This window comes from Plectropomus leopardus, chromosome 10, assembly GCF_008729295.1.
Source record: "Plectropomus leopardus isolate mb chromosome 10, YSFRI_Pleo_2.0, whole genome shotgun sequence".
Classification (NCBI taxonomy): Eukaryota; Metazoa; Chordata; class Actinopteri; order Perciformes; family Serranidae; genus Plectropomus; species Plectropomus leopardus.
Genome location: NC_056472.1, coordinates 4,791,906 through 4,817,456, shown reverse-complemented (window position 1 = coordinate 4,817,456; position 25,551 = coordinate 4,791,906). Strand labels below are relative to the sequence as shown.

Genomic DNA, 25,551 nt, shown 5'->3' with positions numbered 1-25,551 from the left:
CATTTCTCACCCACCAGGAGTATCGTATCGGTATCTGCTTTGCACATAGTCAGTATATCACTTATAATCTGTATGTAATAAACTGATTATGGATAAGTTGAATTCTCCAACACAAATGATCAGAGTATCTTAATCATTACCTAGATGATAGAAATCATCAATCAGTCATTTATTTGTCACATAGAAATTGTACAACACTGGTAAAATGTGATCCTATTAGCTCCTTTAACTTGTGCACTGTAAATTGGTCCCTTTTTTGTGCGTTCTGACATTGTAAACTGTTGCTTTATAATTGTCCATGTTTACAGATGGTTCTGGTAATCCATGGTTTATTTATTTTTTCAAGGAAAGTAATCAAATATAATAAGTTACATCGCTTTTAAGTACAAACAAATATTAAACTTAAATAGTGAAAAAGTAATATATATATATATATGAACGGACTAAATGAATGATCTGGCTTGAGCAAATATTCGCCACTTTAAGACTTCATATCCCAGAAGTCCGTGCAGCACATAAGTGATGTCACCTGATAATGAAGACGAGGGGAGGGTGTGCTAATGTTTACAACCGTTGGGCTGTCAATAATTTTATCGTAAAAACCGAAATTTTGTCGATATTTCGGCAGCATATGATAAGACAAGAATCCAGTGGCGCGAACTAAATGACCACTCCTGGCATTCGGGTAAAAATACTTATTTTATTAAGCATTTTGTCACTTAATCAAGCAAGCTTGTTAGCGCTTAGCTAAGCGTTAGTTTTCTGAAAACAAGTAAACGTAGCTAGCACAGCGAGGTTATTAGCTAACGGTAACCACACAAATTAGCTGCACCTGAACCAGCTCCTACTGTCAGAGTATTAGCGTCAACGTTGCATTAAAACACAGCCTATAGCATTACTTGTTGATCTCCAGTCTGTAACAGTTTAAAAGCTAATAAATCAGCTAGCTTGAGAGCTGTTTGGCTAGCTTCCAGGGGTTGAAGAAGCGACACATCTCACAGCTGTGATGGGTTTCACACATAGCTAAACTAGCGTTAGCCGTTTACAACTAGAAAATAGCTCGTTAACTAAGCTTACTCTCAAACTACAGCGTCCAGTGCAGCTGTTTTACAGTGTGTTGTTTACTATGCACCACCCAGCTGACTTTAAGCCGGCAGGACTTTGCTTATTTCTTTTGCACTCTTACTCAAAACAGGAAAATGGAGAATTGAGATGTTAATATTTGTCTTTATGAAATCTTTGAGTGCTGCTTAGTCACATTCTGTCACTTCACAGAGCAGTAATATTTCCAAGGTTGTTTGCTGTCACATTACCTACCTGTTGGTTTTCCAAAAATGTAAGGGACTGAGCTTTATGTATCAGAGAATGGGGTGGCAGGGATGTGACTTCTTTTTTCTCTTCTTTTCATATATATATATAAATACACACACACACACACACACACACACACACACACACATATATTTAAAATGTATTTATTTATTTTAATATCATGACCCTTTCTGGACCTACAAATATGTTTCCTTGAGTGACTGGGGTAAAATGACCCTCCCTCCTCAGTGCTTACATTTTTTTTGAAGAGCCTCCCCCATTTTGCACCACCTCAGTCCCTCTCGTAGATAACAAACAGTCCCTAAGATTACTGTATCTTGCTTTCTTTATGTGGCAGGTTTTTGATAACTGTGAGTCATCTGGTTGCTCCCGCCTCATTGTGTCACATCAGACACATCAGAGTTGGCATCTGGAGAGAACGTCTCAGTTTGTGCATTTGGCTGGTAATCAGGTGTGTATTGCAATGTTTTTTTGGTTTTTTTTTTAAAGCAAGTTGAAAGTTACTCTCAGCTCTGCCAAGATGTTACAGTCATAATTTGCCTTTGCTCATAATTTACAGTCTTATTTTCCTTCATGTGTGGCCTTGAGGATTTTCACCTAAAAATAATGTTGATTCTCGAACAACAGTCGGTCAGATTTGTGCTGGTTCACTGTCACCGTTTCAAGAGACCCTGCTGATGTTATTTCAAAAATGGCTGCATCTAATGATTATTGGTTTTATTGATTAATGTGTGGGTTATTTTTTAAATGAAAGGACTAATGGCTCCCTTTAATTTACAAAATGTAAAAAAAGAAAAATAGCCCATGACAATTTCTTAGAGCCCAAGATAGCACCTTGAGATGGTCCTTTCTGTCAGAATAAAGGTTTAAAACAAAAGATTTTCAAATTGGAAAGATATAAAACAAAGAAAAGCAGTAACTCTTAACATTAAAAATCAGAAATAAAACTTCAAGGCACTTTCTTAAAATGTTAAAATGCTTTCATTTCTACTGCATGGTCATAATGAACCTTAAAAACACACCTACGCGTTTTGGCATACAGGCCTTTGTCAGGGAGTAAAAAAAAAGTAAATCTTTACACTTGAGAAGCTAGAGAGAAGCAAAAGTTTGTTAACTGTGCTCGATAAATGACTTGAAGGATTATCAAATAGAATTTCTGTAAGATTGCATATAACAAATTTTGCATTTTTGAATTACAAGACACAGAGCTTACTAATATTGTTGAGCTTTGTACAATTCTGTTGCCAGTGTGAGACTTTCATAGAAAACCCACTGATTAATGAATGACTGAAAATGAGGGAGCCAGTTTCAGAACATCCCATAATTTCAAAATCTTCTTGTTTGTCCCTGTGTCTCTTACCAGTGTCCTGATGGAGTGGGTGTTCATCATGAACCGGATGAGCTCTCAGGGTAGCTCTGCTGCCCAGCGGAGGCGGATGGCCCTTGGAGTAGTGATTCTCCTGCTGGTGGATGTCATCTGGGTAGCCTCCTCTGAGCTAACCTCAGTAAGGACTTTGTCACAGTCACTCAGTTTTCCACACATGCAGTATGAGATTATGTTTTAGTAATAAAATGAGAGAGGGGCGCAGATGCACTCATTGACACAGTGCATTGAGATGCTCTGGGATCAGCAGACAATAGTGTGAACTTGATATATTTATGTTTTATTGCGCTGTTCTCCAGTGTATGACATAACTCTGCCCTTCTGTTTCCCAACAGAGTGGTTAATAAATCCATAAATAGTAAAAATCAATACTACAACTCCACATATACAAATACAATATATCTTTTATCTCAAATAACAGCAATAAAGCACTAAGTAATTTTGTTAGCTAATCCTCTTTTAAAGTGTTACATGATTGGTGTGTTAACGTGTATTAAATATTGTAGGTCCACTCTTTACTCTCTATGTACTGTTCGATAATTAAGATTATAGACCATTACACATTGCTAAACATTAACATTTCAGGTTTAGGTTTGGACTGTATCAAGGTGTTATCGGGGTATTTACAATCCCGAGGGTATAAAAATACTAAAGATGCTCATCTTTTCATGAAACTGATGCGGAGCTGCTGTATTAAGGTGATGTATTGTAGTGCACAGCAGGTGCCACCAGAGATCAGTCTCTGCTGGTGGAACCATAGACTGTATATAAAGATGGACAACATGACAATTCCCCCAAAAGTGTACCTTTTCAATCTACATCGCCCCCTGGTGTCTGACTGCAGTATAGGTCATAAAGCCCACCCCTCCATGTTAGTGAATGGGATATAGGCCAAACTAAAAACTCAAAGTACACGCCAAATAAATTTTTCCCAAAGATGGTTTCTGTCACTGAAGGTAGTTCTCATCACCCTGATGTTTGTTCAAGTGTTTGTTTTTATGATAAGTTCGGGTTTAATGAGTAATTAATTCATACGAAAGGGGATTTTTTTCTGCCATGACTGACAGCTGGGATAGACAGTCCATGTGCTCACATTCACTGGAGCTGCTCGCAATTGGTCAGACGGGTGTTGTGGCGGGTACTCCCCTACTGTGGATATTGCCATCGTGCAGACTCTAGCACTGAATGACAACACCCTCGCAAAATGACACCCGTATTTTAACCTCACTTAAGCAGAGCCAGGTGGGGGCGTGTCGTCCACCTTTATATACAGTCTATGGGTGGATGTATTATAAGACCTGGATACAGCATTCGAGGCAGGACTCCTGTCATTCTTATGACAGTTGCTCTGTGGTGCATGAAGCCAAAAAATTTCTGTGGTAGGAAATTACCTGAGTGATCAGCGCTGCTTCCACATCATTGGGCCCAAAAAGCAAGCACACTGGAGACGTCTGCCAGCCAAGCCAGCTACTTCTGCTCTAGTGCTGCTAACTTAAATGGGAATTAAATAATTTAATGGCACAAGTCTTCTAGACTTTCCAAATGTTGGCGGACCAAATGGATTAAATCTTGATAGTGAGACGACAGGGGTTGTGAAAGTCAATAGAATTTATCCACTTATTTACAGACTTGCTGAGCTGCAAGACATGGCGATTGTGAGTGGTAGGGATAATGTTAGAAAGCTAGCAAAAAAGAAAAATGCCCTGCGCCCATGTTTGGTAGTATTATGACTTCATCTTGAGATAACTTCTTCAAACTACAAAAGCAGTTTATAAGACACATGATTTTATTCCACACATCATTTCTGTTTAGCCCACAAGTGATCAAGTTCTCCCGCAAGAAGGGCACTTATCTCCTTATCTTGTCTATTCATTATTATGTCGACCGTAAGTATTTGAATCCAGCAATACTTGTCTAAGTCAGCTAACTGCATATTTGAAATACTAAATTGTAGGTTGGACAATGGCATACAAGCTACAAGACTCCTATCACCAGTAGCTCAGCTTTTACACTTTTGTTTGTTTTTCTTAGTCAAATACCGTCATATACAGTGTATCCCTGTAAAGTGCCTTTAAGGTGTAAGGTGAAAAAAAAAATAGATATCACTGAAGCCTAGCTGGGTTAGCAGAGCAGGTGGTTGAAGAAGGTGGAAATGGAAGACAAGAGGACACCAGCAAACATATCACCTTTCATAGCTTGATAACTTCGTCAGTTACATTTGCTGGGGTAAAAGGTACAATGATAGCTTCTTCAATGTAAAGTGGAGTCAAAGTATCAAGTGTCATATTGTACTAATTAAACATCATTTGTTACTCTCCTGCTTTGCCCTCTGGAAGAACTCTATTTAACTTGACAGACTTGAAATGCAAAAAAAAAAAAAAGTGAAAACTGTCCAGCTTGCAACACGTTATTTAACCACTGAAAGCTGTTACCTTAACAGCTTCCCTCTGTTGATTTTTCCTGCAGTACATTTTTAAGCGACAGGAGTACAACAAACCCTTCTTCAGCACGTTCACCAAGACTTCCATGTTTGTTCTCTACTTGCTGGGCTTCCTGCTGTGGCGGCCCTGGAGGCAGCAGTGCACTGGCACTCTGAAACGGCGCCACTCTGCGTTCGTAAGTAGTTAAAGCACACTCTCACCACATGGGGGTGGGGGAAGGTTTAAATGTTTCAAATGTTGTTGTTTTTTTCACGAAACATTTATGACTTTTGTGCATTTCACAACCTCAGTCATACAGACTGACATACCATGCCTTCTAAAAGGTTTATAGGCTTTATGTTTATGCAGCAGAAGCAGAAAGTTTTGGAGAACTTGGATAATTACCTTATTTTATTGTCAGCCCGTCTGTCCAGATTGAGCTCCCTTTTCCATTTCTCATGTTTTTTGTTGGCCTTAATGATCACCCCATTGCACTCCATCTGAGCTCAGGTAAAAGCGGCAGCAGTGTTGTCTGTTTGCAGATAGAACCATTTTTGTGTTTTGCATATTCACACATGATGGCAAGGAACATTTTATAAAAACGGTAAACCTTTCCTTTAAGACAAGTTGATGACTCAGAATTGTTGGTTTTGGTCTGTAAGCTGATGGTTTGCATGGCGTCTCTCTGCAGTTTGCCGATGCTGAGGCCTACTTTGCACCCTGCACCACTGACACCACCGTGAACAACTGTTTGGTATGTAGTTAAGGCACACAGAAAGTTATGATTAAACAGAAAACTAGATGAAGGAGCTACAACTGTAACTTATGTGCTCAGGCAGTATTTGAGGTTTGTACCATTTGTCAGTGGAGGGACCCACTCATGTCAACACTGACAAATCTTAGACAGTTTTAATACAAGATATAAATACAGAATTACACTTTGCAGTTGTATAAAGAGACAGTTCACCCCCAAAAGTCGAAAATACATATTCCTTCTCTTACCTGCAGTTCTATTTATCAGTCTAGATTGTTTTGGTGTGAGTTGCAAAGTGTTGGAGAGATCGGTCTTAGAGATGTCTGTTTTCTCTCCAGTATAAAGGAACTAGATGACACTTGGCTTGTGGTGCTCAAAACGCAAAAAAATATGTTTGAAAAGTTCTACTTTTTTTCAAAATACCTGTGAGTCCCTTTGTGTCATTTGAGTCCCCTCTCTAGATTTTGAGGTTTTTAGGGTAAACGTTGTGCAGGTGGAGCTCTCCATTACTTTATCTTTTTCCTCAACAGCAGTTTGTGACTCGTGGGGTGAATAATCAATCTGTCAATCAGTTTGGAGCTGATCAGATCAATGGATGAGAGGAGCAGCTGTCTGTGAATGAATGCAAACTTTGGACTCCAGCAAAATGAGCGATTAAGGTCTGTTGCTTCTTCTCTTCCCCGAGTGCGTGCTGCACTCCGACAGTGTAGTGCAATAAATAACTGAACAGTATATATATTTCATAGTGCTCCTAATGAATGAACGGTCCTGCTTCCAAAATATAAAATTTATTTGTGGCGGCAGATACGGGCCGCCACAAATACATGAATGTGAGGGAAACGCTGGTGTGCCACTACTCATGGACGAGAGGCTCGTGCTTATGACAGCGTGAGATGTAAACATTATGGCGTCCTCCTCAACTGAGCTGTAATTTTAGCTAGCTTGGTGCTTCTTGGTGAGCTAGCAGAAGCTGCATGTGTCCTTCTGCGTGGTGCTACAGTTGATGGGTGTGGTTTGTTTGAAAGAAAATTGTTCCTACATTAAACTGCTCACAACATGGTTGGTGGAGTATCTTGAGTTTCAAATGTCGTCTTTTGTACTTGTGCTTTTGAGCGCCACAAGCTGAGTGCCATCTAGTTCCATTATATTTGAAAGAAGGCAGACATCTCTACAGCATATATCTCGGCAACTCAGGTCAAAACAACATAGACTGATACAGGTAAGAGGAAGAACTATGTATTTTGGGGTGAACTATCCTTTTAACGGCTGCAAATGATTGACTCTCTGTGTGGCTCTTGTACAGAGCGAACCACTGTATGTTCCAGTGAAGTTCCAGGATGTACCTGCTGAGCACTCAAACTGTTTAATCGGAGACTGTGAATCTTGTAAGTACAAAGTTTATGTTGTCTGTGTATAAAATAACATGAAGCATGTTTCTTATCTTTTTTCAACTTTTTATCTTCCTCTCCCTTTACTGAGACCACAGGAGGATGCTTTATTGCTCAAGTTTTGACTGATAACCTGATCAGTTGGGTCTCATTAGTGAAAAGCAACATTTCAACAACAGAGGGCAGCAGTGAGCCATAAAAGTAGATTAAATTATTTTCTTTTTAGAGCTAATATGAAAGAAATAAAGTATTTAAGTAGAGAAACCTCTGCCTGACCTTTTTAGGAGACCCTAGGACTGTTTTCTTTTCTTTTTCTATTCTTTCTTCTTTAACATGCCCTCATAAAAAGAACATAATTATGAACAAAATGATTTTGTTCTTTTCTTTCTTGGCTGTATTTGGCAGAGCAATTGAAACATCTGATAATCTTTTGGCTTATTCATAACTTCTTTTGATGTGTTCAGGCTAACTGTTACTGACCTCAATTTCTTTAGCTGACTGAAAGAGTCTAAAGCCACGAAATAAGGGCTCTGAGACAGTTTATGAGGGTGTCTATGTGTGTATTTGAAGTGTTCACATGTTTGGCACCTGTGTTAGAAAATGACATGACTTGTGTTTGGCCCAGTCATGCATCAGCACCTAATAATGGTGATATTTTATGAAAGGAAATAAAATGATGGTCTTGCTGCAGATACAAAGTCTTGTGTGTTTGGGACTTTAAATAAAACCAGTTTCTCCCTACCTCTCCCCGTTTCTCAGTTCACGCTTCTCTGTTTTTGCACCTCCCAGCAGCTTCCAAAAAGCAGCGGGTGCGTTTCAGCAACATCATGGAGGTGCGTCAGCTGCCCTCGACTCAAGCCCTGGACGCCAAACTGTCCCGCATGTCCTACCCAGCTGCAAAGGACCATGAGGCCATGTTGCGCACAGTGGGCAAGCTAACCATCACTGATGTGGCCAAAATCAGCTTCTTCTTCTGCTTTGTGGTGAGCAAAAGTCAGCTTTAGCTTTTACAATTTATTGACAGGATGCAATCGCGATGCATAGTATCAATGTATAATTGATAACACACACACTTGATCATCCTTTTGTGTTATTTGCCAGCAAGTTGGTGACAAATGTGTTTTGCTGATACTTTAAAAAAGAAGTGCTGTTGGCACATATGAATTATGTAAGTGAGCAGAAAGACGGTTTATGAGCGCCAAGCCTGCAAGTCATTAATCATGTAGCTTTTCAAGCGATGAACTGCTTTTAATTTGTGACTCATCCTCTCTGAGCACAATAAAGAACTTCTGGGAAATCTTAAAACAGTAAAGTATTTGACACAGGCCTTTATTTGATCACTTCAAGACTTTGAAAGCATTTGGGAGTAATGGCCAGTGTCCACATTATGTTCTTCTTTGGCAAAAAGTGTTGGCACGGCGTTGTGGAGCGCCTCACCCCCATGTTTCAAAAAAAAAAAAAAGCGCTACCAAGTGCTATTTAAAATCACAAGCTTTAGAGAGTTTTTGTGTCTATGATATTGTATGTTAGATACATACTTAATGTTAGAAACTCTCAGTGTTTGGCCAATCTGCTCGCACAAATGGGCTTTTCTGTCTTTATTTTGATAATTTCTGACAGATCATACAGCTCGGGATAGACAATATCTAAAGGAGCAACAGTGACAACACAAGTTCCTCTCTGGAAAGTTAAGAGATTTTCCGCCAAAAGTGCTCAGATCAGCTGCACACAGAGGTCAGAATGTCATATATCAGTGTCATATATTTATTATTAACAGATTTCCAACTATGACAAACAACAATTCATCAATGATATTACATCAAAAGAGGAACATCTTATTGGGGCTGCAACAACGAATCGATAAAATCGATTATAATCGATTATTAAATGTGTTGGCAACGAATAAAATTATCAATTTGTTGTGTTGCGCAATTATTATGTCACTCGCTGTGTCGCGGGATTGTGTACTTCACATGCAGACGGGAGAAGCCAGTGTTTTGAAGAGACATGGCAGAGGCAGAGAGGACGTTTCATCTTTATGATTATAAAGTGTAACTGCAACCTGACTGGTTTGTGGAGGCATACAGCAGCAGGGTGGTAAATATATTTGAAAAAATACATTATAACTATTTTTAGCATTTTATGCCATTATTAAACAGTGCTGAAGGACAGATGAGAGGAAAAAAGCAAGAGAGAATGTAACAAAAGTCCCCGGCCTGATTTTAACCCTTTAGAACCCCGATCAACATTGTGCTGCGTTCAGACACCTTTCACAAGCATGGAAGGACACCTGTGATACCTGGGAAAATAGGTGTAATCTCTTTTGAAAAAAGGCAATGAGCAACTCAGCAAGATATGAAAATTACAACAAAGAAAAAAAGCAACAGGTGACAAAAAAGTGATCTGAAAATGAGCTACAGGAAGATTATTATATATTATTCAAAAAAAGGGAAAAAATGTCCAGATTTGTTTTTAGACATAGTTACTGTTTTTCTAATTATATATTTGGAATGATGTTACAGATTTTTAAACATAATTTAATAGATTTTTAATAGATTTTTAATGTAATTTTTCAAATTTTACTAATTTTCTAGTAAGTTTTTTTTTTTTTAAACTAATTTCTTGCTAATATTTGGGGCCATTTCTTGTTAAACTGCTTGTTACGTTCTTCCCATGTTTCAGAAAGAAATCTAGCCAGTTTGCTAAGGTTTCGAGGGGCTGCTTGCTTACATACACAACAAAAAGTCAGTCTTCTAAACTAGGTTTTATAAAGTGAGATTTACCACAAGGCTGTTGTTTTTTAACATGTATAACATAACTAACTACGTTTAAGAAAAATGACAATAAAGTTACCTTGTACCTTGTATATCGCATCACTGCTTCTGTTTGTGTTCCAGTGGTTCCTGGCTAACCTGTCCTATCAGGAGGCCCTGTCTGACACGCAGGTCGCCATCGTCAACATCCTGTCGTCCACCTCAGGTGAGTCTCACTCTGTGAAGTTGAGGCAGATTTGTGAGTTTGATGTTATATACTGACTTGACCTTCTCCCTCCTCAGGCCTGTTCACGCTCATCTTAGCAGCCATATTTCCCAGCAACAGCAGCGACCGTTTCACCTTGTCCAAACTGTTGGCTGTGGCTCTGAGGTAAGACCTCGATCAGTGTGTTGGCAGACAGTTTAGTAGAGAAGGGCATGTTGGGAGGTTTTAGTGCATGAGCAGATTTAATGTTTTATGTTTTGTGTCTGCCCTAATGTGTCTTCATGCTTTACATTTCTCTTTCTGTTTTCTTTAAATGTTCTTTTTTCCTTACCTCATTCATGGCAGCTAAGACCAGCATATAGCCATAATTACCTGCCAGACTTTAATAAAATCATTTGTGAATATTCATGGTCCCCCAAAGCATACCATCTGGGTTTTTAATTTTTTTTTATTGTGCTTGATCTTTCCTCTGAACTAAATCTAAACTTTACTTTGAACTCAATATATCTTATTTAATAACCCCCTACCTTTGCCTGTTGTGGCAGCCCTGATACATATTTAATATGTTTTGCCTTAGGCACTGATTTTAATTTTGTTTAAGTCTTTGTCTTGGAATTAATAAATGAAATGTTAGTTTTAGCCAAATTGATGCCCTTATCTTATTAGGGTCTTGTCTACATGTACTATACACAGGCAGTTGTAAAGACGTAGCTTTTTCTACGTTTTTTTTCTGTGAGATTTTGTCTTTTATTCGCAAGCAAACTTATTAGGTCGCTGAAAACAGCAACTGAAACACTCCCTCCACGGAGAGGATTTAAAAAAACTCAATTTTTAGCGTTGGCATGTAGGCGGGAAAAACTGAGGAGCTTGGCTCGAGACTTAGATATTGCGCCATCATCTCCTGTTTGAGCAGTCACAAATGAGGTGACATTTTGTGTAACGGCAGATGTGGCCAAAATAGATAAATAGCTGCTCTATCCTGGTAACAGTTCTTTTCACATGTTTACACCATAGACTGTAGAAATGCTGGACGTAGCTGACATGATGTTAGCCACTGGTTTGTGGTTTGCCATTTTGAAGCCTGGACTTCGGCATTTTGACCGTCACCATTGTGTTTTTTTGAGCCAGAAGTGTATTATATATACACTATAATATATACACTACAATATTCTGAGAATCACTGCACTGAAACAGATAACTTAAAAGTGGAAAAGACCAAACCCACCAGACTCATTAACATGGAAAAATATAATTTAATAAGTAAAGTTTATGGAAAAAGTTACTCCCAAAATAAGGAAAATGGAAAATGTGTTTGAGAAAAGGCGCATTTTGAAAGATGAGGAAGGGTATCTACACCATTTGTATAATGTATAAAAACGTGTACAGTATTCGGGATACTGTACACATTTTTCTATTCTTTTTTCTTTCATTCAATTTCTTTACTTATTTATTTGTTTATTTGGTCGATACTTTGGCTACTTATGTCTTTAAATGTATATTTTGTTTGGGAAATATATTTGTCGTATATTGCAAAATGAAAAGCTGTATGAAATGATATGCCAAAAAAGTATATTAAAAAAAAAAAGATTGGATCTGTAGCGACGCCTCGTAGACAGCGTGTCACTTGAGCAGCCCTGAATCTTGTGTAACTTTGGGCCTTAATAAAATGTACATGGGTGAGGTATAAAAAAATTCAACCCCGCATACAGTTGTCATGAATGTTGAAATTAGCTATAGAAACCAAACTGTTTTTTTTTTGTTATTTTATTGGACCAGGTTGTGAACATGCAGAAAGAACATGTCTTTCTACTGTAAAGATGGACATTTCAACATGAGGGTCTATGAGGACCGATCTATTCTGCAGCCAGCCTACTGGCCATTAGAGGAAACTGCAGTTTTTGGCACCTCTGCGTTGGCTTAATTTCTTGTCCTCTCAAATTCCCACTGAGATTATTCATAAATGTACAATGTACTCCTTCACTATACTGAGGAACAGAAGCATCAGTATGCAGCACTGACGTTACTCCTTCAGGTAGTAGTACGCCAGTAGTAACTTATTTTCAGCTCTCTGACTGGCCATTATGTTATGGTTATATCGCTACCTGGTTTGTTTGGTTTGGATGAGATTTACAAGAGTGTGTGTGGACTAGAACTTATTTTATTTATTATTTATTTTATTTTATTTTATTTATTTTATTTTATTTTTTGGTAGAACTTAGGAACAATACTTTTCAATAATACTTGTGTCCATGTTTACCAGGCCTTAGTTTAAATCAAAATGAACTGAAAGAATTACATGTTGGTCACAAGTCGAGACATTCCTTCTGCCTAATTCTGTTATAATTGCAGAATTGTCACAATGATGTTAATTTCATCTAACCCTATCTTATTGCTGACTGTATTGCAAAACGAGCAATTCAGCAAAACCCCAGATTATGTTAAAAGACAAACTTTTTTTTTTTTTTTTTTTTTCGTCCCACTCACACATTATTTTAAGTTCTTGCTTTGGAACATATACTGTATGTGACATTCATGGTATGGCGAAGGTTAGGGAAAGATTGTAGTTACAGTTAATAAACCACCGTTAATTGCAGGTCTGTGATGCGACACAAACTCTGGTCTCCTAAATCAAATTCAGATGTCTCCCACGCCCATCCACCAGCCTGATCTCCCCACCCTTATATTTCCACTTAAAGGACACTCTACCTGCTGCATTGGCACTTTATGCTGAATAATATTCAGTGCTGGAATATAAGAACATTGTAGGGGTCTTAAGAAATGTAAATGTGACTCAGTCAGTTCATGCTGTATCTCTCTTGTGTAGCATGGGAGGTGTTACCCTGGTGAGTTTCTCCAGCATGGACAACCCTGATGACAAAGGAGTCATAGGTAACAATGGAGACAGACTCTTTCTCATCACTGTTGTGTAGTGAAGTTGTACATGACTCTTCTGTCTAAAAGTGTTAAAAAAATATGGTTTGAAACCTTCCTTTTTTCAAAATATGATTGAATTTTACATGTAGGTTCCCTGTGGTCACTGGCGGGGGCGGCACTGTATGCTGTCTACATTGTCATGATCAAAAGACGAGTGGATCGGGAGGATAAGCTTGACATCCCCATGTTCTTTGGTAAGCAGATGCTCAGTTTATTTGTTTTTGAGGACTAAGCCAGAATTTCAGTCATTAAAAATATTCTGAGCACCGTCTGCACCCTATTTTTGAATTGAAAGGCAAAAGAGACCCCTCACAGTATTATCATGTTTTGTCTCCACTTCAGCCCTAGCCTTGGCTGGCGGCATTATGTTTCTATCAAGCTGTCCGTATGTTATATGTACTTCCATCCGCCCTATACTTATGAACCCTATATATCATAAACGCCCTGAGGGAACTGCTTTAAATTTGGCACAAATGTCCACGTGGACTTAAGGATAAACTGATCAGAATTTGGTGGTCAGAGGTCAAGGTCAGTTTGATCTCGCAGTCACATTCTTGTGAACATGGTATCTCAAAACCAACTTGAGGGAATTTCTTTAATTTGGCACAAACGTCACATTTGAGTCAAGGATGAACTAATTAGAATTTGGTGGTCAATGTTGCTGTGACCTTGTGTCTGTCTAATTCTCATGAACACAATCTCTCAATTTGGCACAAATGTTGACACTCAATAATGAAGTGACACAAAACACAGCTCATGAATTCATACACTTATCATGACAAAATTTTGCACAAATGTCCGATAGGATACATTTTTATCCAAAAGATCAAAGGTCAACTTCACTGTCACATCATAATGTTCTGTAAAAACACTTTTCTGGCCATTAGTCAACATCATATCTCAGGAACAGAAGGGGAGACTGATACTGAATCAATGACACTAATCTTTGGTGTCCACCTGGAAACTGTGCTGATTGTAGAGAACTTCTGTGCTGCTGGGGGAAGGTGTGTGTGCAGCATCCATGTTTTCACAGACGTGGATGTAAACTCTTAACTGCAACGTGAGGGGTTAGATGAAGCAGTAATTGTAGTTATTCTATGCATTCGTCTCCACTGTGGCTGACACAAGGTGCCTTTTGAGCTGGCTAAGCTGAAGCTGCTGTGTGTCTCTCAGGGTTTGTGGGTCTGTTCAACCTGCTGCTGCTGTGGCCGGGCTTCCTCCTGCTCCACTACACGGGCTTCGAGGCCTTCGAGCTTCCCAGCCAGCTGGTGTGGACGTACATCCTCATTAACGGCCTCATTGGAACCGTTCTCTCAGAGTTCCTCTGGCTCTGGTGAGCACCTTACACATTATTTATTTAGGTCATAATTCATGCAAAAAAACCATCACATTTCCATTTTGTAGAAGGATTTTTTTCAGGGAAGTTAGTTTGAAGAATTAATAGTATTAATGCTGAACAAGTGATGCTGCTTTGTCTCCATAGGGGTTGCTTTCCTCACATCATCTCTAATCGGGACTCTGGCACTGAGCCTCACCATCCCGCTCTCTATAATGGCAGATATCTGCATGCAGAAGGTACGTTTCCCACCGCAGGGATTTAACAATCGGAGTGAGAGTTTGAAAAAAAAAATCAAAATAATGTTTGTTTGGCATCAGCAGGACTCCAGTTTGAGGAGTGTGGGTTGGTGCAGATTGCAAAAAGAAAAGTCTGTTTGATTCTTATTGTTTACTGTGTTCAGGGTTTCCCACATTTTCCCACACATTCACGTAGTATTTGTGGCATTGCCCAGGACTGATTAAAACATCTATTGCCACAAGTAGATTTTCTTTTTTGGAGCTGGTAATAATGGTAGCTGTAATATTCCCTCTCCTCTGTGTGTGTGGATAGGTGCGTTTCTCGTGGCTGTTTTTCGTCGGGGCAGTCCCCGTCTTCCTCTCTTTCTTCATCGCCACACTCCTATGCCACTACAACAACTGGGACCCTGTCCTGGTGGGGCTGAGGAGAGTATACGTCTTCATCTGCAGGAAGCATCGCATTCAGAGGTACAGAGTGACTGTAGGTGACACAACACCCTGTGACAGCCATATTAGTGCTCGTCAGCTCAGAAACTGGCTAAGCAGCTGATTGCATTACCCATGTTACATTTGTGCCTGAGCTAACATGAATACAACCTGTAGTGACAAGCCACATCACATACCTTACACGCAGTTTCTTTTGTTCCTTTTTAGTTTGATGTCTTGCCTTTTAAGCAGTCAATGGCTTCAGTCTCTCTAAAAAAAAAAAGTAAAATAAAAAAAAACTTTTAGAGACTTAACCCTTGCATGGGAGAACACTGCAACACCTGTATTTTTCTTGGCAGGGTTACACAGGCAGGGGCTGCTTTGAAAACATTGTTTTTTGGTCGATGAAGGACACGGGATTTTAGATTGTGTTGCCAAAAAAGCATTGCATTTATGAGCTAATTTGTCAGGATATCAAAGTAAGAAGATGAGGAGTGAGAAAAACAACTCCTTTGAAAAGGTAATGCAGCGCAGTTCAGTCGCTGGCAGCAGTGTTTGGCGCTCAGCTGGATGCTCCATTGATCAACACTGGCAACAAAGCTGCTGTTTGGTTTTGATATTGATATGGAAAAAGTTTTGAAATTCAATGTCATTTGGTTGTGTGCTCTTTTTCTCTCTCTCTTTTCTCTCTCTCTGTGTTATTTAGACACACACTCACACACAGGGCCCTGTGCTTGTGAGGACCCTCATTGACATAATTAAAAACAAAACAAAAAAAAATCGTTAATGTCATAAAAAAAGTCAAACAGTAGTCAAAGCACTACATCTTAACCATGGCTTCAGCTGTCTAACATTTACTGCAACTGCAACCACAGTCCTGCCTCTGGTAGCTACAGGTGGGGCTGTATATGTATGATATGAGCATATATATATATATATATATATATATATATATATATATATGTGTGTGTGTGTGTGTGTGTGTGTGTGTGTGTGTGTATTAAATATATATGTATATATATATTATGCTGTGTGTGTGTGTGTAGCGCAGTTCAGTCGCTGGCAGCAGTGTTTGGCGCTCAGCTGGATGCTCCATTGATCAACACTGGCAACAAAGCTGCTGTTTGGTTTTGATTGCATGTATGTAACTATTTCTATGAGGCTTTTAATGAAACAGAATTATCATCTATTTCTTATATGTACACAGTAAATGTGTGTTTCTGTTAAGTGGTCTATTAAGATATTTTTGTTGGCTTTTGCCTTTATTAGAGATAGGACAGCTCAAGTGTGAAAGGAGGAGAGAGGGTGGAAGACATGCAGCAAAGAGCTGTAGTTTGGAGTTGAACCCACGGCTGCTGCGGCAAGGACACTCAGCCTGTACATGGGGCAGCCGCTCTACCAGTCGAACTACTGGGCACCCTTTTGGTTACTTGATTATGATGATTGCAATATTACTCCCAATATTTACTCCCAACATCAACAGAAAGCAGCTGCTTTGCGTCTGCCAAGCATATTAACACTGTCTCACTCGCACCTGAGCACAGGAATTGGTCATTTCACTCAATTGCATATTGAGAAAGCATTTTAAAAAACGAGTTGAACATGCATCATTAAAAAGTTGCATTTAACATGTTTTAACATAACAACAACACATCAACAAGAGGTGTATTTGGTTACTGCTCGCAAACTCATTACAAGGAGATAACTGTAACTTTTTCAAAGTATAAAGGTGATGAAGTGCTCTCTCTAGACCATCATCTATCACAAGTTTTAAATCTCTGCAGATTTGTTTTCATAAAATACCTGAATAATAATAGCCTAGTTTAATATTATGCTGTAAAAATAGCAAATGGCAAATAAAAAATATAAAAACTTGACTTGTGAAAGGCATGCACAAGCACTGGCACTTATCTTATCGGACTCATCACATCACTAAATGCTCACCATAACACTCATGTTGAGGTGTCCCTCTTTCCTCAGACAGGTTATTAGTCAAACGGAGCCATTAGTGTACAGTCATTTTCCAGTGGAATGCTTTAGTAATGTCTTGTGGTTAGTAAATATAGTTAGTGGTTAGTGCGTCCTTTGTGACGCAACCGCAGAAAGAGTGTAATCCAACAGACGTGCTTAATGGGAGGAAATTTCAAGAGCTACTCCTGTGCATGCACGCACGCAGGCACACACACACACACACACACACACACACACACACACACACACACACACACACACACACACACACACACACACACACTCTGGTCTGTGCATAAATTGAGTTTTTGACAAAAAGTAAAAATTCTGTGAAACGATTTTCAGTCCAGTCTTTTTAAAAAGTTCAAGCTTTAAAGTTTGAAACAGAAAGTGAGTTGTTGTAATCTTGTGTGTGACCTATTAAAGATGAATTGACCTTCACTCCGACACGCACTTAGAGCCTTTTCTCCTCTGACATTCTCACAAGGACAATACGCTCCATTTGTAGCTGGCAGCCTCGCTAAGTTAAGTCTGTAATCAGATGTACATGCTCGACTGACTCTCCTCTCTGCGGCAGTTATGCTCTCCATTCTTCTGTGAATGCTGTGCAGGGATGATTATAATAATGATGGTTGTCAGGATGATGACTGTGATGATGATTGACACTCTGCTGCCTCCACCCACAGACTGCCAGAGGACAGCGAGCAGTGTGAAAGCCTTATCCCTCTGCACACCGTCTCCCCCAGCGAAGGAAGCTTCTCCTCATGATCTAGCAGTCACACACAAAGTAAGTCACTCAGCCACTGCTTTGACCTGTGTGCTGGTGACTGGTGTGCGTGTTGTGTGCAGGTGTGTGTGTGTGTGTGTGTGTGTGTGTGTGTGTGTGTGATATTTATAAAAAAGCTCAGTTTGATTATTACCCTTGAGAAACTCAAAAAAGAAGAATTTAAAATTAATTTCTATTTGCTGTACTTCCAATTGGAATTGCTGGAATTGGCGTGACAGTGCTGCCAGGATTTCATGAACAAACAGCCAATTTCTCTTTTGATCGAAAGCAACTTTTATGCCTCTGCGCCGCCAATAATCATGGCTGCTCATTAACGAAACGTGAGTAAATCTTTGAGCGGATTTGCACATAAAACACTTTGGTACTTAAAACCTATACCAGATTCATGAACGCCGCGGAAAACTTTAATTTGATCACAGGCACATGTGTATGTTTATGAATGCCAATTCATTTTAAATTGATAGCATGCTCCTGCTTGTCAGTAACATACATCCCCGCCCATGAATATAAGCCATATAAGGAGGTGGAAATGACTATGGATGGGGGCTCCAGTTCTGTATTTTAAGTAATGTGATGGTGCCACTAATCACTATACATACTGACAGCCATCACTTTTTTTTTCACTGAATCACTGAAAATGTATCTAAATGTGTTATACTTCTACTCTTTTTTTCATGTAAAACTTATGTGTTTCAAAGGCATCTGCATATTGTGAACATAACAGAGTGCAATGCAAATTCAAATTGCAGTTTGAAATAATGACAAGCAATAATTATGTGCATTCTTTAGTTCCATAAGCACTATGAGTGGTCAGAGGTAGGTGTAGATTTTGTTAGTACCTATGAAAAGATCTGCGCTACTAACATATTGACGAATGCCAGAATATAAACGTAAATTCCAAGGCAATGTAGGTGTGTTATGGAGCGATAATGGAAAGGCAAGCCCCTTATACTGGGGAGCAGCCACATGTAAGGGATTATTGGGAGGCAATAGTTCACGATTTCACAGAGGAATTGTGGATCCAAAATTTCCGCTCAACTTTTGAAGAGCTATATGATACAGTAACAGCTCTTGTAGCTCCTGCTGCATCATGGAGGAGCCAGTTCCTACTGACAAGCACATAGCCATAGCATCATGTGACATTTAAAAGCAAAAAAGGGTTTCCATTTTTTGTTTTTGAATCAGCTGAAATACCACCTCATACGAGCGTAACATTTTTTGAGATAAAGGGGATTTTTTTTAATTGATGTGTTTCCATTAGGTGTATTTTATATTTGCAGTTTCAGTTTACGTAATATAAGGGTTAATGTTAACCTTCCTTGTGTGTTTTAGCTGTTATTTTGTCCAGCAACTCTGCTCAGTCTTTTTCCCAGCAGCAGGCAGCTGTTTTCTGCACAGCAGCTCCAAAATCCCACTGTACACTACCTGCCCAGCAATAAATGCCAGAGCAAGGTGTCAAAGGAGAGTCAATATTTGGACGTCAAATTATCAGGTGGCAAGACAGATTACGCCACCTTAGTGCTAATTATGCTACATCAAATATCAATATTTTGTCAATAATGCGGCTTTAATAATAATTTTTAGGTTTGCAACCCAACAGTTGGTAAAGCTGCTTTCACTCAGTTGTTTCTCTTTAAACATCTGTCAAGTATTTGTCTGACGCCCTCAGTGTTTGGACATGGTGGTGAGTAAGAGGGACAGAAGACAAGCAGGACAGGAAGATCGTGACGTAAATATTTTAGACCAGAGATTGACCACCCACTTCACAAAGTCTGCATGTCAGTGAAGTCCCCCATCTGTCGGCTGCTCATTGCTTTAGTCAAGCTTTCTCAGCTTCCTCCCAAACCCGCACAGTAATTTGCCAGCAGGGCAGAGAGAGATTTTAAACTCAGCATGTGGTATCTAATAAGGCGTTAGTGGGGAATGAAAACAGTGCAATTTAGGACAGACTTAAGCCTGTCTGCTGGGTATGTGGTGTCTAATGGAGGAGCGAGAGTAGAGGCAAGTGTATGCGTGTGCACGTCTGTGTGTCTGTTTGCAAAGAAATAAGCCTGCAACTGATGATTATTTCATTATTGATTAACCTTTTGAGCACTATTTTCAGTTAAACGATTAAGTGTTTGTTAAGAAAATACTAAAAACACACATCACAAGCTAATAACCAAAAGATATCCAACTTATAATGATATAAAAAGAGAAAAGCAGCAAACCCTCATAGTTGAGAAGCAGAAACTGGCAGATGTTTGGCATTTTTTCTCGATAAACGATTGAAATGATGAATGAACAGGGCCATTCACGAGGCAAGGATAGAAGAAATACTAAGGTCTTGAGTCACCAAGAGGATAGTGATAATTATTTTAATAATTGGATTTTATGCTAATTAAAATGCAAATACTCAAGTAGAGTGTCAGTACCTCAAAATTGTGACACAGTACCGCACTTGGATAAATGTACTTTGTTTACACTCCATCACTGGATGCTGCTTATCCATAAGTCAGAGCCTGCATGTTTCAGTGTTGTGGCTGTTCAGAGGACTGTTTACTGTTTTGTCATAGAGCTGATAGGATTCCTTCCAGTAACTGAAATCAATCAAGTAATCACTATCATGTTCACTTTTTGATGGTCATTTTCCGATAATGTCTAAGTTTCTAATATCTATAGCTCTCCTCAGGGCAAAAGTTTTCTAATATAAGCCAGGAGTGAGAAAGAGAGGAACCGTGGGGTAGCAGCTTGCTTGTAAAATAATAATAATAATAGAATTCTGTTTATATAGCACCATTGATGCATGGAATGCAGCTCAAAGTGCAGGAGCAACTTATAGGCGCAACTTCGGGCTCACAACAAATCAGTCAAATTAAATATCCAATTCTAGTTTAACCTCTGGCTCATTTTTTTTATTTCCTATTTTTGATCTTAGCTTACAAGTATGGAAAACAAATCTTTTTTGTTGTTTTTGTTTCCTATTCATAAATGAATAATGAAATAAATTGTTTTTTTATTTTTCAGTTATGGATTTCAAATTGAATATCAAAAGAACAAAGGATACCTGGATTCATATTGTGTACCTATACATGTCTGTACATATTTCTGTTCCTTTGACATGTTTTTGTTTGTTTTTTAAATTTATCTCTCAAGGTGGTGAATAAGGATCCAGATAAGCTGACAATCTGGAAGCTTTCAGAGACATTGAACTACCCCAGTGCCTCCTATTAAATCTATTTATTTTCTACAGTGTTGAGATGACACATCCATTTCTACAGGCTCACTTTTATTTTCACATTCCAGTCATCACAGACTGACATTCTGTTTTTACTTTTTGTTGTTCGTGTTTTCTGTGTAAAAAAGAAAAACCGTAAGGTTCTCAAGGTGCTGGACATTATCAGTGATTACTATAGTGTCGTGACCAAATGAAGCGGTACATGTTGAACTTGATCATAACACTAACAGAGGCAGAGTACCTGTGCGTTTTCTTTAAAAGTCTAAATTTAATCGATTCCCGAAATATTTTTCAGGACTAAAATAGTTCTGAACATCATGCTCGTCTCTACAGCTTTTAAAGCCTTTCTGTTTGTTTTTAAGTTTGTGTGTAAAGCAAATGATAATCTGTCAGACGTATGTGAAAAGTTTGTTTTTGATTTGGTTGCCTTTCACAGAGAAAGCCTGTTTTTCCATAAATCTGCCATGTGACACACTTCAAATGAGTCAACCAATATGACTGCATTGTTTTCAGGATGTGTAAGGTGGTAGAAGTGATGAGTACATGTTCCCCGGCCTCTACAGCTTTGGCAATGAAAGAACCATTCAGAGTGATCTCTGAATGCATTGTGAGATGTTTTCCACTTTCTTTAGACCGCCAGGTGATACTAACTCTGTCCTGATAGTATTCAATATTTAAAGGGGCAGTTCATCCAAAAACCAAAAACACAGTTTTTCACTTACCTGTAGTGTTATTTATTAGTCTAGATAGTTTTGGTGTGAGCTGCCGAGTGTTGGCGATATCAGCCGTAGAGATATCTGCCTTCCCTCCAATATAAGATTACTAGATAGCACTCAGCTTGTGGTGCTCAAAGCACCAATTTTGTATTTATTTTTGATAATTCAACAGCAAAGTCTCTTTCGAGAAAACATGACCTGATAATGTAAGATAATCTACGGTCCTTGTTGGTTTAATGTAGGAACTATTTTCTTTCTGCTGAACTTCACCTTCCAACCGTATCACCACGCAGAAAAAAGTGTGCAGCTACTGTTAGCTAACCTAGCACCACTGAGCTAGCTAACGTTACAGCTCAGCTGAGGAGGACGCCATTAATGTTTACATCTCAAGCTTGCAACTTTCGTTCATGAGTAGATGCACACCTCCTTCTGTGCGATGATATAGTTGGCAGGTGAAGTTCAGCAAAGAGAAAATATTTCCTACATGAAACTGCTCATAACAATCATTATGGATTATCTTGAGTGACTGGGTCAAGATTTCTGGAAAGAGACATTGCTGAGCAGTTTCATGTAGGGACTATATTCTTTCCACTGAACTACACATGGCAACTGTATCACTTTGCAGAAGGAAGCGTGCATCTACCTTTGAATGATAGGCTTGTGCTCATGACAGTACAGGATGTAAGCATTAATTGTGTCCTCCTCAGCTGAGCCGTAATGTTAGCTAGCTCAGTGGTGCAAGGTGAGCTGGAAGTAGATGCATGCTTCCTTCTCCACATTAATTCGGTTAGTGGTGTAATTCAATAGAAAGAAAATATTTCCTAACGCTTTGAGCACCATAAGCTGAATGCCATCTAGTCGCATTATATGGTAGAGAAGGCAGACATCTCTACAGCTGATATCTCCAACACTTGGCTACTCACACCAAAACAAAATAGATTGATAAAAAGCACGACAGGTAAGTGGAAAAATATATGTTTTCCATTTTGGTGTGATCTGTCCCTTTAATATATATCACAAAAAAAAAAATACGCCCTTTTTACTTTAACTCTTAATTTTCTTCAGTCAGGGCAACCTCTGTAAGTCGGGAGTAAAATTGTAATGCACTACAGCTGAGGAAGAAAGCATCCTGTCCTTCAGCAGCAATTTTGTCTCCCTCTGTACCTCTGACAGTGCTGGATCATGAAGACAAACTGTGATAGATACATAATCTTTGTGTTTGAATATGAACTCATGTTAAGCCTGCTATAAGCTACAGAAAGCCTCGCTGCAATAACGGTCATCTGCTCGTACTGTATGAGCAGTTTCCTTTTCCAAATGGATGTAAATACTGTACACAGTGAAGCATTAACAGAGTATTGATGTTTTGTTTGTGAAGTTCAGATGACCACTACAGATTCCCGTCTGAGACTGTGTATCATTTTATGTTTTATCTATCATTACTGCCAGAGGAAGAGTTTGCATTACTGCCAAATTCTCTTTTATTTGCAACTGAGATTATATCGCTGTTGTATATGATCCTATATGATTTATTTACTGTGTGATTTCATGTAATGAGACAAGAGCATTTCCTTTCAGCAACCTCTGTGTCTGTCATGTAATCCAGGATTTAAACACTACAGTTGAAGGAGAAATGTCATTGTTATTCCGCATCCTGTTTAATGTCAGCTGTGTGTACATCTTTATGGAGTGTTTATTGCACTCAGCATTGACTTGACGTATGAAGTGGAGGAAGTAATATCCGGCCTGTGAGGGTAAATTAACGGGTTGAGCACTTTAAGTGACAGATATTAACTCGTCTCATTCACGTCCATTGTTGCACTTGCTGTGTTTTTGCCAATCAGTCCCACCTGCCACCGGTGCATCCATGACTTTTTTTTTTTTTTTTTAAGATGATTAGTTTCCTGTGCTGTCTGCTTAGTTTTCAAAAGAAAATTGTTGTTTTTTCATCTTTTATCAATGGTGCTTGTGAAATCATGGATATGATTTTTTTTTCTTTCTCAGGTTCTTCGTCTTGTTTTTCATATCAGAGAAGTTTCTTTGTCTTTTAAGTGTCATTATTGAAAATGTTATAATGTCTAAAAGGCTCTCAAAGTAACGTCCCTTTTATCAACCTCAGCTCTTGAATTATCCTTTTATTTTGCAAATCTGTTTTCATACTTACACTGCACTATTAAAACATATCTTTTTAAATCTCTGTGTGAAATGGCATCTTTCCACAGGATCACATTTCTTTTGAAGAGACATTGTAAATGATGGTAAGATGTGTCGGAGCAGTAGCCTTTCTTCTTTGATTTGCCTGTATTTGTGTTCGTATCCTGACCATTTAGTTATGAACAAGTACTGTAGATAGATAGGTTATTATGTGTGGTTCAGATGATTTAAAGTTGGGTTGTATGGGGTACAATCCGTTGTCAGTATATTACATATTGTAATATAGTAAGTTGCTGTTATGGTGTTGGTGAGGGAACATAACCATGGTGTAACCAGATTCACAGAGTATAGCTGTAACTATACCTGTTGCTATTTCAATGTGTTTTCATTTCTTTAAAACTTAGAAGCATTGGTTTAATAACAACCCTCTAAAGAATTGGTCGTTCAGTTTTCCTGTTATGTGCATTTTGTTTAGCCTATTTTTCAAGCAAAAATTTGCATTACCATTAGTTTTATCACAGTGAACCATAACTGTAAATGCACTATGCTAGCTAAAGGAGAGTTACTTACTCTCATACAAATGCAGAACATAGGTGTTAAATGATTTTGTGTGTCTGGGCCTTAAGGTAGAGACTCCACCATCTCATCCAAATATAGTCACTTCTGGCTCCAGAAAAAACAAAAAAACAAAACAAGCTGGTGAAAGCCAAAATGCCAAACTTGAGTTCAAACAACAGTCCACAAACCAGAAGTTTAATGTTGAGGCTCCAGTGCAGGTGGTGAAGCTCCTCTGGGGCCCATAATGCGAATAGGCCCCTAGAGAAAAAATTTGAAAAATGCAATGTAATTTACTTTTCCAGATCTCCTTGAAATACTGGGGGTTCAGTTGTTATGATATACTCTCAAATGTGTAAACCAATCTCTGTCACAGTGTGGGGGAAAAAAGTCAGTATCAAGCAAACTATAATAAAAGTAAAGGCTTATTCTACATATACTATTAAAAAAACAACGGATAACTATTAAAAACTATTCAGTCAAATTAATAGTCTTGTTCCCTATGCAGTTACAGTATAATAATGAGGATAGCTAGTGTTGCCCAAGTCGCTATTTGGTCACGTGACAAGAGAGGCGACCTGAGCGCACCTGGACTAATTAAGCCAGCAGCCATTCAGACACAAAGGTGGCCCCACGAAAAGACGGGAGGGAGAAAAGCAGGAGAAGAAGGCTGCAGAGCTCCCTAAATTTGGATTCTTCTTCTTTTTTTTTTTTTTTACAAAGACTCAAGGAGAAAGCCCCTCGCGCTGCCCTCAGTCTGTGTCAACAGACATGTAGCAGGTAAGCTAACGTTAGCAGCAAGTTAGATAACATTGGTCTAAATAATAGTAAGGTTTGGCTGTTGTGTCAGATATAAATTTAAGACAAAGCTTAAAATGTATTATGTAGGCTAAGTTGTAGCCTACACGTAAATCAATGTGTTTACCAGACCTATAAATTATAATTGTAAACTAACTAAT

The 25,551-nt window shown here is 38.7% G+C and overlaps 1 protein-coding gene across 1 annotated transcript; it reads left to right on the top strand.

Annotated features, from left to right (window-relative positions):
* Nucleotides 1-551: 551 nt before the first annotated feature.
* LOC121949043 (solute carrier family 35 member F5-like) lies at nt 552-21,915 on the top strand. The gene is given in 17 exon segments (XM_042494633.1): nt 552-685; nt 1,670-1,783; nt 2,696-2,837; nt 5,183-5,332; nt 5,828-5,890; nt 7,194-7,275; nt 8,068-8,261; nt 10,176-10,257; nt 10,335-10,422; nt 13,082-13,146; nt 13,281-13,385; nt 14,365-14,524; nt 14,675-14,681; nt 14,683-14,766; nt 15,080-15,234; nt 17,850-17,950; nt 21,086-21,915. Coding segments are annotated over 14 exon segments (1,452 nt in total). The 5' UTR covers nt 552-685; nt 1,670-1,783; nt 2,696-2,702; the 3' UTR covers nt 17,932-17,950; nt 21,086-21,915.
* The last annotated feature ends 3,636 nt before the right edge of the window (nt 21,916-25,551 follow it).